At 40.6% G+C, this 15,678-nt stretch overlaps 1 protein-coding gene across 2 annotated transcripts in view; it reads left to right on the forward strand.

Moving 5' to 3' along the window:
• Positions 1-15,269, forward strand: part of SARNP (SAP domain containing ribonucleoprotein) — a 65,636-nt gene extending 50,367 nt beyond the window's left edge. For both annotated transcript variants that reach the window (XM_082212871.1, XM_082212872.1), the window contains 2 exons: positions 12,741-12,830; positions 14,876-15,269. In XM_082212871.1, coding sequence (XP_082068997.1) covers positions 12,741-12,830; positions 14,876-14,917 — 132 coding nt within the window. In that variant the 3' untranslated portion in view covers positions 14,918-15,269. The remainder of the gene's footprint in view (positions 1-12,740; positions 12,831-14,875) is intronic.
• The last annotated feature ends 409 nt before the right edge of the window (positions 15,270-15,678 follow it).

The following is a 15,678-nucleotide window of genomic DNA, read 5'->3' on the forward strand; positions in this document are numbered from 1 at the left end:
ATATGTAACCAGTTGTGATTCTGTATATGCATTGGCTATGTACACAAAAGTCTGCTCCCACACATAATTTCCTTCGTTGGGTCAGGCTAATTGTGGACATGTACATAGAATGCAATAGGTGAAGCTACCTAACTATATCCTTTGAACACTGTTAAATGCGTGATCTGATCCTCTGAGGAGGGAGAAGTTTTATATGTTTCTTCAGGAGAAAGGCTAGTGTTTGTGGTAGTTGAATGTATCCATCATTCCCTGGAATATTTTTGAATCTTGAAAAGGCTACATTATGTTATTAAAAAGCTCACAAAAGCCTTTCACTTTTTCACTCTGCACCTGAGATGTGTCTCTTTCAGTCTGCCATGTGGCATTCCTTATATGTATGCTTCATCCTCTGACGTCTAGGTCAAAGAATGCTTTTCAACTTCAGAATTAAACTGGGAGTTGCAGGTGTGCTCTTAACACATGGCTGTGACTTTTTTTGTTCCTCACTCCCCTGCTGATCCCGTTTGGAGCAAGCATAAACTTTTATCTGTGAAGGCCCCTGGTATTTTGACACAGAGCCCTTTCAGAACTGCTGGCTCTCAGAACTTTGCCCTTTAACAAATTCAACACCTCAAACAATTCTGATCTCTTAAGCTTTCTCTCTTCCCTGGCTTGTATTTATGCTTTAAGCAGAAAGAGTCAAGTAAAGAAGAAACAGTCCTGGTGGATCTGCACTGTCTTTCATTTCCTTTTTTATTTATTTTTTGCTGTGATGCCAACGCTGACCTGTATATTTAATGTAGAGATCTGTGTAACTTGAAAATTTGTGTCAACTAAATACAAAAGATGATACAGTTGTGCAAAGGTGCATTGACAGTGAAACTTAATTCTTTTTTCTATCGGATTAGATACATTATCAGATTTTGTTACTGACTCTGCTTTTGTTTTATTAGTTTTATCATCTTGTAGCCTTCAAAATAGGGGTGTGATGACCCTGCAGTGGATATAGAGTTGAATATTGATTATCATCATTGCCTTGACATCTTGCATTATGTGTTAGTTAGCATCATGGTATGGTAGACTACAGTAGTTTGCCCTTTCTTTGTATCAAATTGTAGGACGAGCCTGCCAGCTGTCTGTTGTATAGAAACATAAACATAACCTTATTTAACACTAGTTCACATCTGTAGCTTCATTTCTAAACAACACTTTTGGGGCTCTGAAAAGAGCTTGTTTCAGTGTCATCACAACCTTCTACAACTACATCAAGTTCTTGGTGAAACATGACTTATTAGAGGATGGGAAGAACTGTGCAGTGTTTGACTTTCTCTTGGGCTTTGAGATTAAAGAGCTGTGTTGATTTGACTGACTAGTCCTGAAAGGGGGAGATTAATCACATATTCTTTGGGTCTTTTGTGAGAAGCAGAGTGGGAAGGTAAGTGGTATTGGAGTCTATAAAACTAACAGCTCCTTGATTGTGCCTCTGCCATTGATCACAGTGCATGTGTAATGTGTAACTGAGCAAGTTTAATACTTGGCAAAATATCATTCTAGAGCTGTAAAAGGGAGAGTGGTGTCACAATATGATTATATTGAAACTTTTCAGTTTCCTGTTGTTTCATTGCCCCTACTATTTGCTGCCAAGCGTCATTCGCGTAGTTGATGCACACAGACACAGAATAGAGTCCACTAGGGAAAAGAGCAAGAAGATATAAATATGTTGGGATGAATTTCAAAAAGGTGGTGGGTGACAGCTGTGCATCCCAGGATTAGAGTGTTTTGAAGAACAAAACTATCAGTTGCTGTCATTCACCCTCTGGGTATGAAATTGGAAGCCAGCTACTCATGAGTGTTTCATAACCTTTACCTTTTGGAGGTCAAGGCCATGTCATCATTAATCTACCATCGCCTGAAAGCCTGGAGGCTCTGCTTTTCATCCTGCCATCCGTCATGCTGCAGTGGAGATACAGGAGTGGTGACCAGAAGGGTTCATTTTTATATAAATGCCCTCCCACCGGCTTGTAAAATGCAATTCATGATAATGTCATGCTTATTTTTATTTTTTTTTAAAGAAAGGGACACCTGAAGAAATTAACAGGCCACAGGTTTAAAACAAAAAAAGCATAGTTCTCTCCCCCCCCCCCCCGTTCCCTGCTATCACATATGCTTGCAGAGTACACAATTGATCTATTGAACCTGTTTTCATAGTGTTGACTTGACCAGCTGGTATGAAGGGCTGAAAAAACCCATGGTTTATCCCTCTGTAGCTATTTACCATAGACATGCAGATAAATACACAGTGTATTCCGAAACCTTAGACTCTGGCAGTTTAGAGAGGAACATAATGAGTGGGGAAAGTGTATAGCATCGGAATTCAGAACTGCCTGCTATTAAACATACGATACCAAGCCTCATAGATCACTTACAGGCATGCTCTATTTGTATTGCTCCTGTCTTCAATTGTATCCTAGAACTCAATTCTGGTATGCGAGAGGGTTCATCTGAAAAATTCTGCATTGCTTCCTCCTGTGGACCTTTTCTTAATTGAAAGCATCCTTCTGTCATTTGTTGCCTGATATCTTTCAGTTGTGTACTTCCTCAAGGTAACTTACTATATTTTCATATTCAGACATTGTCTTAGAGATGAGGCTAGGGAAACTCGATTGCTTTGTAGTTTGCTGTATGAGTCTATCCAGCTGCATTAGTCAACTTGCGAAGGCCTTTCCCTAGCACTGCTTCATTTTTTTTATTCCTCCTTTCACTTCAAAGGAACATAAAGACTCATCCCTCTGTATATTGAAAAGAGATAAATAGTTAAAAGCGCCTGCACTATGACAAAAAAAAAAAATGCACTTCACAAAGAGGGATCCTCTTAAAGCTAATGACAAAAAGAATTCTTGCATAGTGTCCTAGGACGCTATGAGAGCCAGAAATGTAGCTCTTTATCTTTAAGAAATATTACCCAAAGATGCAATGAAGGCACATCCTTCAATTGATAATAGCCAAACAGATTGAAAGGGACACGGGTGGCGCTGTGGGTTAAACCACAGAGCCTAGGACTTGCCGATCAGAAGGTCAGCGGTTTGAATCCCGGGGTTAGCTTCCATTGCTCGGTCCCTGCTCCTGCCAACCTTGCAGTTCAAAAGCAAAGTGCAAGTAGATAAATAGGTACTGCTCCGGTGGGAAGGTAAACGGCGTTTCCGTGCGCTGCTCTGGTTCTCCAGAAGCGGCTTAGTCATGCTGGCCACATGATCCGGAAGCAGTACGCCGGCTCCCTCAGCCAGTAAAGCGAGATGAGCGCTGCAACACCAGAGTCGGCCACGACTGGACCTAATGGTCAGGGGTCCCTTTACCTTTACCTTTAAGCAGATTGAAAGATGTACCTACATGCTTAGAATGTTGATTAGTATCAAGGAGGGTGTGATGGAGACTGATTGCTCTGTATTTGCCTTCACCTAACTTGTGAGATGTATAGTACTAGTAAAAGCCAGGTATTGGCATCTAAGGATACTTTGATTGGGCACAGTACAATATATTTTAGGTTCTTTTGGTGCAGCGATTGAAGCCTTTTAACTATGGAAAGTTGTTATGCAAATAAAACGAGGTCTGTATGATGTTGTAAGCCATACTTTTGCTTACTATGTTGTGTGAACCATGCCTAAGGAGGCTTGCAACAAATGTAACAAAAATGGTCAAGCACATCAAAAAGTATGCAACCAAATCAAACAAATCTGACATTAAATCGTGTTCTAAAAATATAGATACAAAAAATTAATATCAATAACAGCAGCAACCCCCCCTCCAAAAAAACAATTCCCCAACCTAAGAGTCTCTTCAGCAGCCTCAGCTTCTGTAGGATGTAATTCAAACTAGAATATTTCATCAGTGCAAGAATTCAAGGTTCTCACCACACATTTCACTTCAATATTTCAAACCATACAGAGGTTTGTTTACCTGCTCTCTGGACAAGTCATTCTTACCAAGGTGAATCAATAGGCCTAGGGCATCATAGAGCAGCTTATTTTCATTTTGGAATGAAAGAGGCATACAGTAAGTGTGAGTTGACTCCTTCTATTGCCCAAGAAGTCAAGGAGCCATGCAATCTGGTATTGTAGTCTTCACCCCAGTTGGTTCTCTGCTTTCACCCAAGACAGAGCCTCCTCTTACTTCAGCATTTGTACTTGCCTTCCAGCTAGTCTTTATTTCAAATTTCAACTTATTTCATTCTCTTTGTCGTCTTCCTCTTTTTATTCATAGAGATTTAAAATTTGTTATTTGTCTTTTCTGCTTACTCTTTTCCTATCTCCCTTCCTTATGGGTTAATTGGGAAGACACTGCTTTCTCAACAAAATGGCACCATTTTGTTCACATATTCAGACCCACTAAATCTGAGACAATGACCTGCAGCTGCTTAACAACCTCGCAGTAGTGCATGCATCTCCAGGGGGAAAGCCCTATTCCTCCACACGTATATCCCAGCCTTGCCAACATCTGCTGCCATCACAAAATCTGTGAAAACTCCCTGCCTGAATTTGTCCTTTCTAACTACTGTTGCCATAAGGACTTAACAAGAGAGTAAACAACTGCAGAACCCCAAAGACACCAACCATCCTTCCATCTCAGGTGATGAGGGAATGGGGCAGCCAGGGCACCATACAAACAGGGTCCTCCTGTTAGGTGCCATCTTGGAAAAGAATTATCTCCACAATTGCAGACTATCTGTGCCAGAGAGTGAGTCTCCCAAGCAACCAGCTAAACAAAGGCCTTCATAAACAAAAGACATTCAACATTCATCAGATGAATCTGACCAGGGCTCACCTGTATATCACCTGCAGGCCTTGAGTGAAATCCCAGCCTCTTGCAGAAAGTTGCCTTCTAAGGCCCCCATCACAGATAATACATCTGCTACTCCCATTGCTACTGTTCCTGATGATAGACAAAGGGATCTGGAGCATCAGGGTAACCTGGAGAGAACTGGGAGTGAGTTGCCTGATGAACAGACCGCACCAGACTTTTTCATAATGATGAGCTTTATTTTGTCTCTAAATACACTCTAATCCATTCTGAAAGATGCTACAAGAGATTGGGCTTCTGAGGACACTCATTAGATCATGAAGCTTCTGAGGATCCAAAGTGCTGCCTTTTGTTCCTTTTAGAATCATAGAATCATAGAGTTGGAAGAGACCACAAGGGCCATCGAGTCCAACCCCCTGCCAAGCAGGAAACACCATCAGAGCACTCCTGACATATGGTTGTCAAGCCTCTGCTTAAAGACCTCCAAAGAAGGAGACTCCACCACACTCCTTGGCAGCAAATTCCACTGTCAAACAGCTCTTACTGTCAGGAAGTTCTTTCTAATGTTTAGGTGGAATCTTCTTTCTTGTAGTTTGGATCCATTGCTCCGTGTCTGCTTCTCTGGAGCAGCAGAAAACAACCTTTCTCCCTCCTCTATATGACATCCTTTTATATATTTGAACATGGCTATCATATCACCCCTTAACCTCCTCTTCTCCAGGCTAAACATGCCCAGCTCCCTTAGCCGTTCCTCATAAGGCATCATTTCCAGACCTTTGACCATTTTGGTTGCCCTCCTCTGGACACGTTCCAGTTTGTCAGTGTCCTTCTTGAACTGTGGTGCCCAGAACTGGACACAGTACTCCAGGTGAGGTCTGAGCAGAGCAGAATACAGTGGCACTATTACTTCCCTTGATCAAGATGCTATACTCCTATTGATGCAGCCCAGAATATTTACGAAGATAGGATATTTACAAATAGTGGCTGTTTAATGGGAAGGTGCTTAGCTGACTGACTGGCTATTCTGACAGCCAAGAAAAGGTACTTTGTGATAAAAATCAAGATAATAAATGCTACTCTCATGAATGTATATAATTTTTTAATTTTTGTTTCCATATTTATTTGGATAGTCTTCTATCCCACTTTCTCCCTATAAAATGGAGGTGCCCAGCTACCTAGGCAAAGAATAAAAGAATGCAATAAGCAATACTTGAATAAAACATTTATTAAAAATAAAAAGGCAGTACTGTAGTAAAAAAATTAAACTAATATATCCAAAGGGTATCAAGACTAAATAAGGATACCCCACCTGCTATTAAGCTGCCTCCTTAGTTGATACTTTATCTGCCCGTTTGGGATACACTAATTGTTTATTGCACAAGCTATAACTCTTTGAAGGCAAAACCACTATCAAATATCCTTTGCATAAATATAGCCCAGGCATCCCCAACCTGCAGCCCTCCAAATGTTTTGGCCTACAACTCCCATGATCCCTAGCTAACAGGACCAGTGGTCAGGGATGATGGGAATTGTAGTCCAAAACATCTGGAGGGCCGAAGGTTGGGGCTGCCTGATGCCTATCTAGCTTGTGCCCCATACTTGATTTTTTACTCTATGCACCTGTATCCTAATTTCACTCTTACTCACCCAGCACATGGATTCAACATCTGTATTGTAGTCATTTGGATATAAATATGCCAGAACAACAAACAAATACTGCTGAGCCTTTTTAAGCAGATGCCATTCCAGTAAAGGAGAGCAGTGGATCTTTATGCTAGATCATGGGTGGGCAAACTAAGGCCCGGGGGCCGGATCTGGCCCAGTCGCCTTCTAAATCCGGCCTGCAGACGGTCCAGGAATCAGCATGTTTTTACATGAGTAGAATGTGTCCTTTTATTTAAAATGCATCTCTGGGTTATTTGTGGGGCCTGCCTGCTGTTTTTACATGGGTAGAATGTGTGATTTTATTTAAAATGCATCTCTGGAATTCATTCGTTCGTCCCGTCCCCCCCCCCCCAATATAGTCCGGCCCCCCACAAGGTCTGAGGGACAGTGGTGAAAAGGTTCTAACCCCTGTGCTAGATAAACAAAGGGGTGAAGATCCAATGGAGCCCCCACCCTAGTAAAGCTGCAGTAGAAGTAGCATCCAGCCATTGGCCTAATGTGGGTTTTCCTTCCTTTTTTATGCAATGGAAACCACGCCTAAAATATAAGAGGCAACTTTTTCTCTTCTGCCCCATCCCACTTCTAGATGACCAGAATCCAGTAAGTCAGATCTTTCTTGGGGCCACCCAAAGAGTATCCCTGCCTTTATCTGCTGCTTTAAAGGGCTTGAAAGCATCTGTCTCTGCTCTGCACCAACACCTGTTCTCAGTCACTCTCCACTCCCACAAAACGATCCAGTAGCATGGCAGAACAGCTGGAGGTCCTGCTTAGCCGCTGGTTCTTAATAGCAACAGTGAAGGAAAGCAGAACTTCGAATCATAGAATTGTAGATTTGGGAAGGACCCCCGAGGATCAACTATTCCAACCCTCTGCATTGCAGGAAAATGCAGCTGGCCCTTACGAGGATTGAACCCGCAACCTCAGCGCTATCAGACCACATTCTCACCAACTGAGCTAATCTGGTTTTCCTAAACAGCCAAGTTATACCCTGCAGCTTCTCTCTCCAGTGGCTGTCCACAAAGCTCTCCGCAGAAAGATGTGTGAAAGTGCAGTGTAGCAATCCGTATCATTTGTATTTGAAACAGGAGTTTTTTGTTTCAGTTCCTACCTGTGCTGCCCCCAAGTATGTTTTTCTCCAAGTAATGCAAGTTCTGTGCTTATTTTACAAATGCTGTGTGTTTGTGTGCGCACATAGACTAATTTTGCATCGTTTTGCTTTCAAGTCTGGATGTAGTAAAACATTTTGGAACTTTTCCGGAAGAGCAGAAGAATAAGGAGAGAAAGGTGTGGAGATATAGGAGTCATAGGACAAGCATAGGAGATGTGTGCAGATAACACCCCCCCCAAAAAAAAACAAGCCTATGGCCAATGAAATCCTTTGTCTACCTCCTCTGATTACTTAGCTTTTTGTCTGTGTTTCTCTAAGCATTTCTTCTCAGGCAAAAGAGCGAGAACTATTTTTTTGAAATGATTCTGTGAGTTGACTGTATTGTTTTCTGATGCGGAGCTTCATAAGCCATGTACCTTGCAGTAAAATATTCATGCAACTTCATACATTGCGATTGCACAGGGTTTGTTTTTGTTTGTTTTTTTGCAAAGATTTAATTTTTTTAAGTGTGAAGTATCGTGGGATGCCTGGCTGTGTACTAGATTTCAGATTTGAGAATCCTACCTGAATAAAATAAAATACTTTAAATGGGAAACCTTTTGTACTTTGGATCCTTCTCTAAATCTTTCTACGTGAGTAGTAAAATAAGAAAACCTGGAAATCACCAGCTTCAATAAATTTATCTGTCACTTCACGGGAAAGGTCAGCTTCCATCCCCCACTTCACATACACAAATGCCCATGTGCATATCTGAGCATGCCCCAGGGCTCTAGCAGAGCTTGATAGATGCTGAGATAGCAGTGTTTTGATAGAGGTAATTTTCCTCAGATGGGTTTCAGCACCCCATGAATCAAAACCTGTCAGAGAGGAGCTAAAGATGGAGTGAAGTTTATTGTAAGCGTGTTTGCATCTGACACTGGTGTGCTAGGGGGTCAAGTGAGTGAGATCATTAGAACCGTGTTGATTTAGTGAAATTGTTACACACTTTCCCTTCAGGCAGTGAGTGGGGGGGGGGTGGAGTGATTATAGGGAGTTACTGGAAAAATAAATAAAAACCTCAGTTCACTACAGTCTCTTACATACTCCACAACATCCGTTCATCCATTTAAAGTTGCTGTTTGGCTGTTCCCCCTCCCACCCTGCCCCACCCCCTGGTCAAATTGCCTTTAAGGCACAGAGATACTGGCTTGCTTACTATCAATGATTTAAGTAAGGAATGTAGTTTTTCCATGGTTAGCTGAACCAACTGCATTGGAATATGCATAAATTGCAGGCTGCAGTTACTACTAAGAACTTTTGCTGTCTTTACTAACTGGAAGATGGGAAGATGGATGCAGCAGAAGACACTGTGCCCTGGTATGTTTTGATATTATGAGGGCGTAATCAAGCCATATATTTTGCAGGTAAAATCCACATTGCACTAATCCACAGGGTTGTTTTTACATGCAGGTTAATCTCAGGCAATAGTAGTGCATAACATATGAGTGGCTATGCATATATCTTTTTTTATTTACATAGGTAAGGAAGCCGCTGCAGATATCATCTGACCAATTCTTGTGCCCTTAGGGGAAAAAATGACATCTTTGCTGCTGTTCACAAACATTAATGCACAGTTTAAAATAACCCTCAGGAATACCATTAAGTGCTGGCTATATTTTTATGCTGTTCCAAATGTCCTGTTTTACCCAGCATTATCTTATTTTTGACATGTTCATTTTTCATATGAGATTTGTAAATTTATATGCTAACACTCAAAAGAAGAAAAAATATTGAAAACAGAAAAACGCATCTTGAAGTAGCATATTTATATAAGGTAACTGCACAGTGATGAGCGTGGATGTTACTGGTTCTCTGGTTTCGTCAGCTCATAGTACAATTTAGATATTTAAGCTTCACAACAGCTGTACCATAAAAAGTTGGTATTCTGTCTTTGTTAAACCAATCTTTCAAGGTGTTTACAATCCATTGGGGGGGGGCGGATCTCAGGAACTCCTGCATTTCTAGTACCTCTGTGTATGGCATGCAAGAAGGTACAACAGCTCAGAATTCACACCCATCTCTCTGTGCTACATATGAGGAATACTCATCAGCCTCCTTTTGTTAGCTATACCAAATATTGTGTATCTGGGCTCATCAGGATCACTTGACAATTTGGGTTTGTGAAGGTCATGTAATAACATTTAATATAAAATAATTGTATCATATTTATAATGGCCTTCAGTTGTCAGGAAAAGGTTTAGTAGATGTGTTGGAGTGGAAAATTCATTGTGGAAAGTATTCTGTGGCCAGAGAAATGGCAAACCTGCAAAGTTAGACAGTAACTGTTACGAAGTGTTACAAATGCGCAGAAGGCGTATCTGCATGCTGTTATGGTGACAACTGCCCCTGAGAAACTTCTGCATTTTTAATTAAACATTTCAGTTGTTCCTGTTGCCACAACAGATGAAGTTGTCATAATTAATAAAGCTGAGCCTGGTTGCTATGGTGTCATTGATGTAAGGGATTGACATAATGAAGGCAGTCCCACCCCTCGCTGAGGAGGTGTTGAGCGCAACTACTGTGACAAAAGTTGCCTGCTGCACCAGTGATGTCATTGGGCTTGCTTTGCGAATTGATTGATATTTTGTTTCGCATTTGTTTTAACAGTGCTGCTTGTCATGGCTTGACCGATTAATATCAATTAATCAAAGCTGAACAAATCATCATTATTTGTACAGATGTAATGTGGAGGAAAGGGAGGCTTTATATAGTCATAGGAAGAGTTCTATCCTGGGTTTTTTTATTCTCACAAGTCAAGTCATTTTAATACAATCCAGCTTGAAAGCAAGGTTCAAAGTGCTTAATGGATGTGGGAAGCTGTGCATTCAGCTAGGAGTTCATAGAGACCAGCAATGCAGTTAAAGGTTTTAGCTTGTTTCATTTCTCATTTCCACCATTCTGCTGATTCTTGCATCCTCAAGCATGATGGTTGTGAAAGCCTGTCATTACTCCAATGCCTCTCATGGCCAGCACTGCTGGATAATCAAATAGGGCAGAGGGGAGGTTGTAAATGTGTTGTGCGAGCAGGTGAGGAGAATTACAGGAATAGAGGAAGGTAATTGGACAGTCTTTTGCTGCTGAAAATAGCACAAGAGAACTCCCATGGCAAATGGATGGGGTGGAGGTTCTTAAAAGGTAATGGTGGCTTGATTATTACTGTAGACCAAGGCCACCAGCATGGTTAAAGGTTAAGAGAGTAAAAAAGCCTCAGGCTTATGGAAAATCAACAGAAAAGATCTGACGTACCTGCATAAGCCAACATTTATTTCATAATTGAAATGGAATTTATAAAGATAAGCTCAGTGCCGTACAGGCCAACTTAATGAAAATGTTTCCATTAGAATGGGAAAAAAATGAATTAAAAGATGACCTTTTAAGAAAGGGGGAAATTAAAATGGTGGAGAAGATGCATTTTATATATGTAGCTAGCTTTTATATTTTGTATACTGCAAAATACCATATATGTTCTTAAGTCTTGTGCAGTAGTACCTAAAGAATGAGTATCTGCCATGTGTTCGGATCACTTAATCAAATAACCTTCTATTCACATTAACAAGATAACAATATCCTAAAGCAGATTTAACAAGCTGCCTCAGTGATGACTGTGAACTACTATAATGAGAACAGGCTTAAATTGCATGTTGTGTTTTCTTAATGTTCTGTAGATCCGAATTATGTTAGATAGCAGATTCTGGGTTTTCTGCCCTCCAGCCTGTGTGTAACAATTCTACTATATCAACACTGTTCTAATGATCTCACTCACTTGACCCCTCTAACACACCAGTGTCAGATGCAAAAAAATGCTTGAATACTCCAGATTATCTATATCTACATACAGAACACTAAACCATGGTTTATTTAACACCAAGTCAATGATCCCCAGAAACCTGAGCAAAGAATTGGGCTCATGTGCTTTCCTTTCCTTTGCACAAGGGGTTATTGAGCTGATTTGTTCAACTGAACATTATGTGCAAACTGGAATCTCTGGTAAGTTCATTACCCCAAGCCAAGATTCTTTGAAAGCAAAACTAAACTCATATCTCACACACATTTAACTTGTATGCATTCAGCTTTATGCACTTGGCAAAAAAAGTAAGGAAAAAAATGGGAGGAAAGGGGTGGGTGTCTGAGAAAAGAGACTTTGACAACCCCTCCCGCCATTGTGTTTTGACTATACAGTATGAGATTTTGGCTTTAAGCGCGATTCTTGGAACATCGCCCCCTGTAAGCTGCTGGCTTACTGTACAGCAGAAACAGGAGTGGGGAGGGGAGAACGTGAGCTTTGCTCAGAGTTGTGGAGGCTGACTCATGTAAGCACTGAACCCTGGTTTAGCGTAATGCGTGAAGCAAAAATACTGTGACTTGATTCACACATCATGGTAAGCCAAACTGACTTACTGGGGTCACTCAAACATGTGACTGCTTAGTTCCTCCTGTCTTTTATACCACCAACCTGCACTGAGCTAAGCCAGGGTTTGGCTTAACATGCCATTATAATGTAGGCTTACTATTAAGCTCTCCGCTTGCTAACCACGTGCTATATCTAAGATTTGTCCTTTGAAGTTTTTCAAACAAACAAATATGGCTAGGAAAGAGAAACAGAGAGAGCTAGCACATAGAGTGTTGCATAGTGGTTTTCAAGGCGGAAAAATACATTTGAAGCTATTCCAGATGCCAGTCCCAGTTTATAATGACTAAGATTTACACAGTCAGTGTCACAACAGCGGAAGTGCAGTGATGAGCATCAGGAGAGAGGAATAAAGAAGAGAAGTATCTGAAGTAAGAGTATATGCTCCCTGAAAAATTATTTACACGGCTGTTTTAGTTCTGTATGTACTACATAATAAGGATATGTCATAGAAGCACAATCTTTGGGCAAGCCTGAGACTAGAAAATTAAAATATAAGGACATCTAGCTTGTTCAGAGACCTGGCCTCCTGTTCCATGAACTTCATAAAAACACATATTCTCCATCCAGAGAAGGGTTTCAACTGTTATCGGAATAACAGTTAGTTCTGAAAACTATGTTCTTCTGTAAATTCCCTTCCAGCAAATGGTTCTATGAGACTAAGAAAGAAGCAGAATCACCAACTAGAATGATTTTATTGGGTGATACAGACAACTTAACACTTTATCTCCCTTCTTTTTTGTATAGACGGAAGATGATGAAAAGCTCAAAAAAAGAAAGGAGAGGTTTGGTATCGTAACAAGCTCGGCTGGGGCAGCAACCACAGAAGATGCAGAGGTAACTTGTCAAACCAAAGCTGATAAGGGGCATGTTCTATTATTATAATGGTGTGGGTAGAAGCTGAGGACAATTTGTGATGAATTGTGAAAGAATGCCAAACACTCCACAAGATGGCACTGTGTCTCTTTCATCCTGTTCTCTGCCCCCACCCCCATGGTCCCACTAAACTATCCTAGGTGGTCATATAATACTTCAGATACTCCATCAATGGGCGACCTCAGAAATTGCTTCTTTTCCACTTCAAAGATAATACATTAGGTCATTACTGTGCTTTGTGCGGGGAGGGGGGTATTTTCGGGGGGGGGAATAATCTATATTGCTTCAGATTTTTTATCACTATCTTGATGAGAAAGAGGAGGCTATAAGCTTATAGTTGCTAACTTTATCCTCATAACAACCCCTGTGAATTGTCCAAGACCACCCAGTTAGTTGGAACTGGAATCTGGGTCATCAGGTCCAAACCCAGCCTTCTATCCATTGCAGTGGTAGCATGGTGATTTTCAATTTGATGTGAAACAAATACCATGCTGGGTGTATGGAACATTATCTACCTGCCTCTTTATACCACTAAAAAAAAAAACCTGCCTACTGAAATCAATGGCAAGGAGAATGGTCTAAATAAATGTCCAACAAAAGCGAGATGTTGATGTTGTAGATTTTAGAAGCTTGAACCCCACACTTGGCTTCTTTATTTTTGCACCATGCTGTAAGTTTATTCACCTCACGAAAATATCACAGAAGGGTACTAAAGGAATCCAATGTTGTTTTATAATAGCAGTTTGTTTGTTTGTTTGTTTGTTTGTTTGTTTGTTTGTTTTGTACAATAACAATTTCATTTTATACTAAATTTGTTAGTCTTTAAGGTGCCACAAGACCCACTGATTCTGCTGCAAGCGACTGACATAGCCTGTGTCTCTGTATAAAATTATTATTTTTCCTGTTGAAACCTAGGGGTTTTCCCCAGACATTTCATAGTTATTCTAACACTTCAGTAGTGCTTTCCTCATGTCATATTTTGCACATTCTTTGTGGCAAGAATCTGTCGTCTTATGTGTCTTATGATCCCTTCTTTGAACTATTTGCCTAATTTTAATCCTCCTACTCTAGCATGGCAATTCTTTATTTCTGTAAATCCATATCCATGCTAATTGTGATTGGTATTGAGCCATAATGCCCATCACAAGGGGTCCTATTTTGCCTATGGAATGGAAGCAGTATTTGGGTCCCTGATTCCTCCTCCTTTGAGGAATCCTGAATATTCTATGCAGGAAGTTTATTTTCTTTGGCATCTTGTGTGGGGTTCAGATATGGTTTGGTGCTTTTTGTTTTTGCCAGATGCTATGCAAGCATTGCGCTACAAAATGAAGTAGCAGCTGTAGAATGATCCCCCTGTTCAATTTGAGCGAAGGGGGTGGCTGGGCTCTGGTCTGAGGGATTCCATGCTTTTCCGTTAGGTCACTTAGAGAGTGTGCCTGAAACAAAAAGGTCTTTTTCTAGTATTGTATATGCTGAATGGCACCTTTCCCCTGGAGATTCTTGATTAGGACTTCTGCTACCCCCTAGGCTATTTATCCTGGTAAAAATTAAGATTTATATGCCCCTGGTGTATTAACTTGGAGGCATATCTCAGAGACGCATGAGTATATTTAATGCATTTGACTGTGTCCCTCTCGCCTTCCTCATGAATAGAAGAGTGTTAACCCTTTGGCCTTTTACATTTCCCACCTCCCCATTGCCTGGAAGGCTTTCCAGGCCTGTAAAGTGGTCATTGTTCCAAGCATAGCTCTCTTGTATAACCCAGCAAGATGAAGCAACCACCAGGCCACTGTATCTCATGCTTTTACAGCTTAATTTCTGACTCTGGTTGGAGGCCCTGTTGCAATTGCAGTGCCCCTTGTGAAATTTGATATGAAAAATGCTTTCTTAAACCAACACTGTGACACTTCTTATAGACTTTCTACCTTTCCTTCTGCCAAAACACATGCTCAGCATTGCCATTCCCCTTGTTCTTGATTTTCTCTCTCTTTAATCCCTATTTGCAGGCAAAGAAGAGAAAAAGAGCAGAACGTTTTGGCATCGTCTGATGATCCTTCCTCTTAGCCTTTACTTTTTGGGGATGTATCTTTTATACATTCTTGTTCTTCGTCCCTAATGAGGAATATAATTTTCTCCCCCACACAAATCTTGGCTTTGAATTTTAAAACGAGCTCTTCATTTGGGCTTTCCCCTCACCCCTCCCTGGCAGACTTGTAAAAGAAACAAATTTCAGAGCCTAGAATAAAAGTGTTCTGTTTGTGTATGTAACAATTTGAATTCTCTGGCAAATTCTCTCGTTAGCCACTTGTAACCAAACTATGCCTCCAACTTGCTTCCTCTCTGTACAGATGGAAGCAGCTGCACAAAATAAAGGGATTTGCAAAATATGAGGAATATTAATATTTTTGTCACATTATTGAACTCCAGTTGAAGTAGTACATAAATCCAGAGTTGTCTGAACCTTCCCTGTAATTTTACAAAGCCGTTCATTGTCTCTTTATTTCAATTCTCACATTGCCCATGGCTCAGAAATAGTCTTCCTCTTCTGTGTCTACTGTTTAGTAAAATAACTCAAAAAGTTCATCTGTCTCACCTGACTGACCCCAATCTGAAACTGTTTTTATACTTAAAAGTATTTATCTCCTTGGGTTCTGCTAAAAGTTCTCTAACATTAGGTCTTAGGAAGTCATATGATGTCAGCCTTACATCTATATGGGTCATATATTATTGTCAGCTGAAGCATTAGTCCTTTTTTTAATGCCTTGTGCAGCTATTATGTATTCTAAATGATGTTTTTAACCCATATAAT

This window comes from Podarcis vaucheri (assembly GCF_965113315.1).
Source record: "Podarcis vaucheri genome assembly, chromosome: 2".
NCBI lineage: Eukaryota > Metazoa > Chordata > Lepidosauria > Squamata > Lacertidae > Podarcis > Podarcis vaucheri.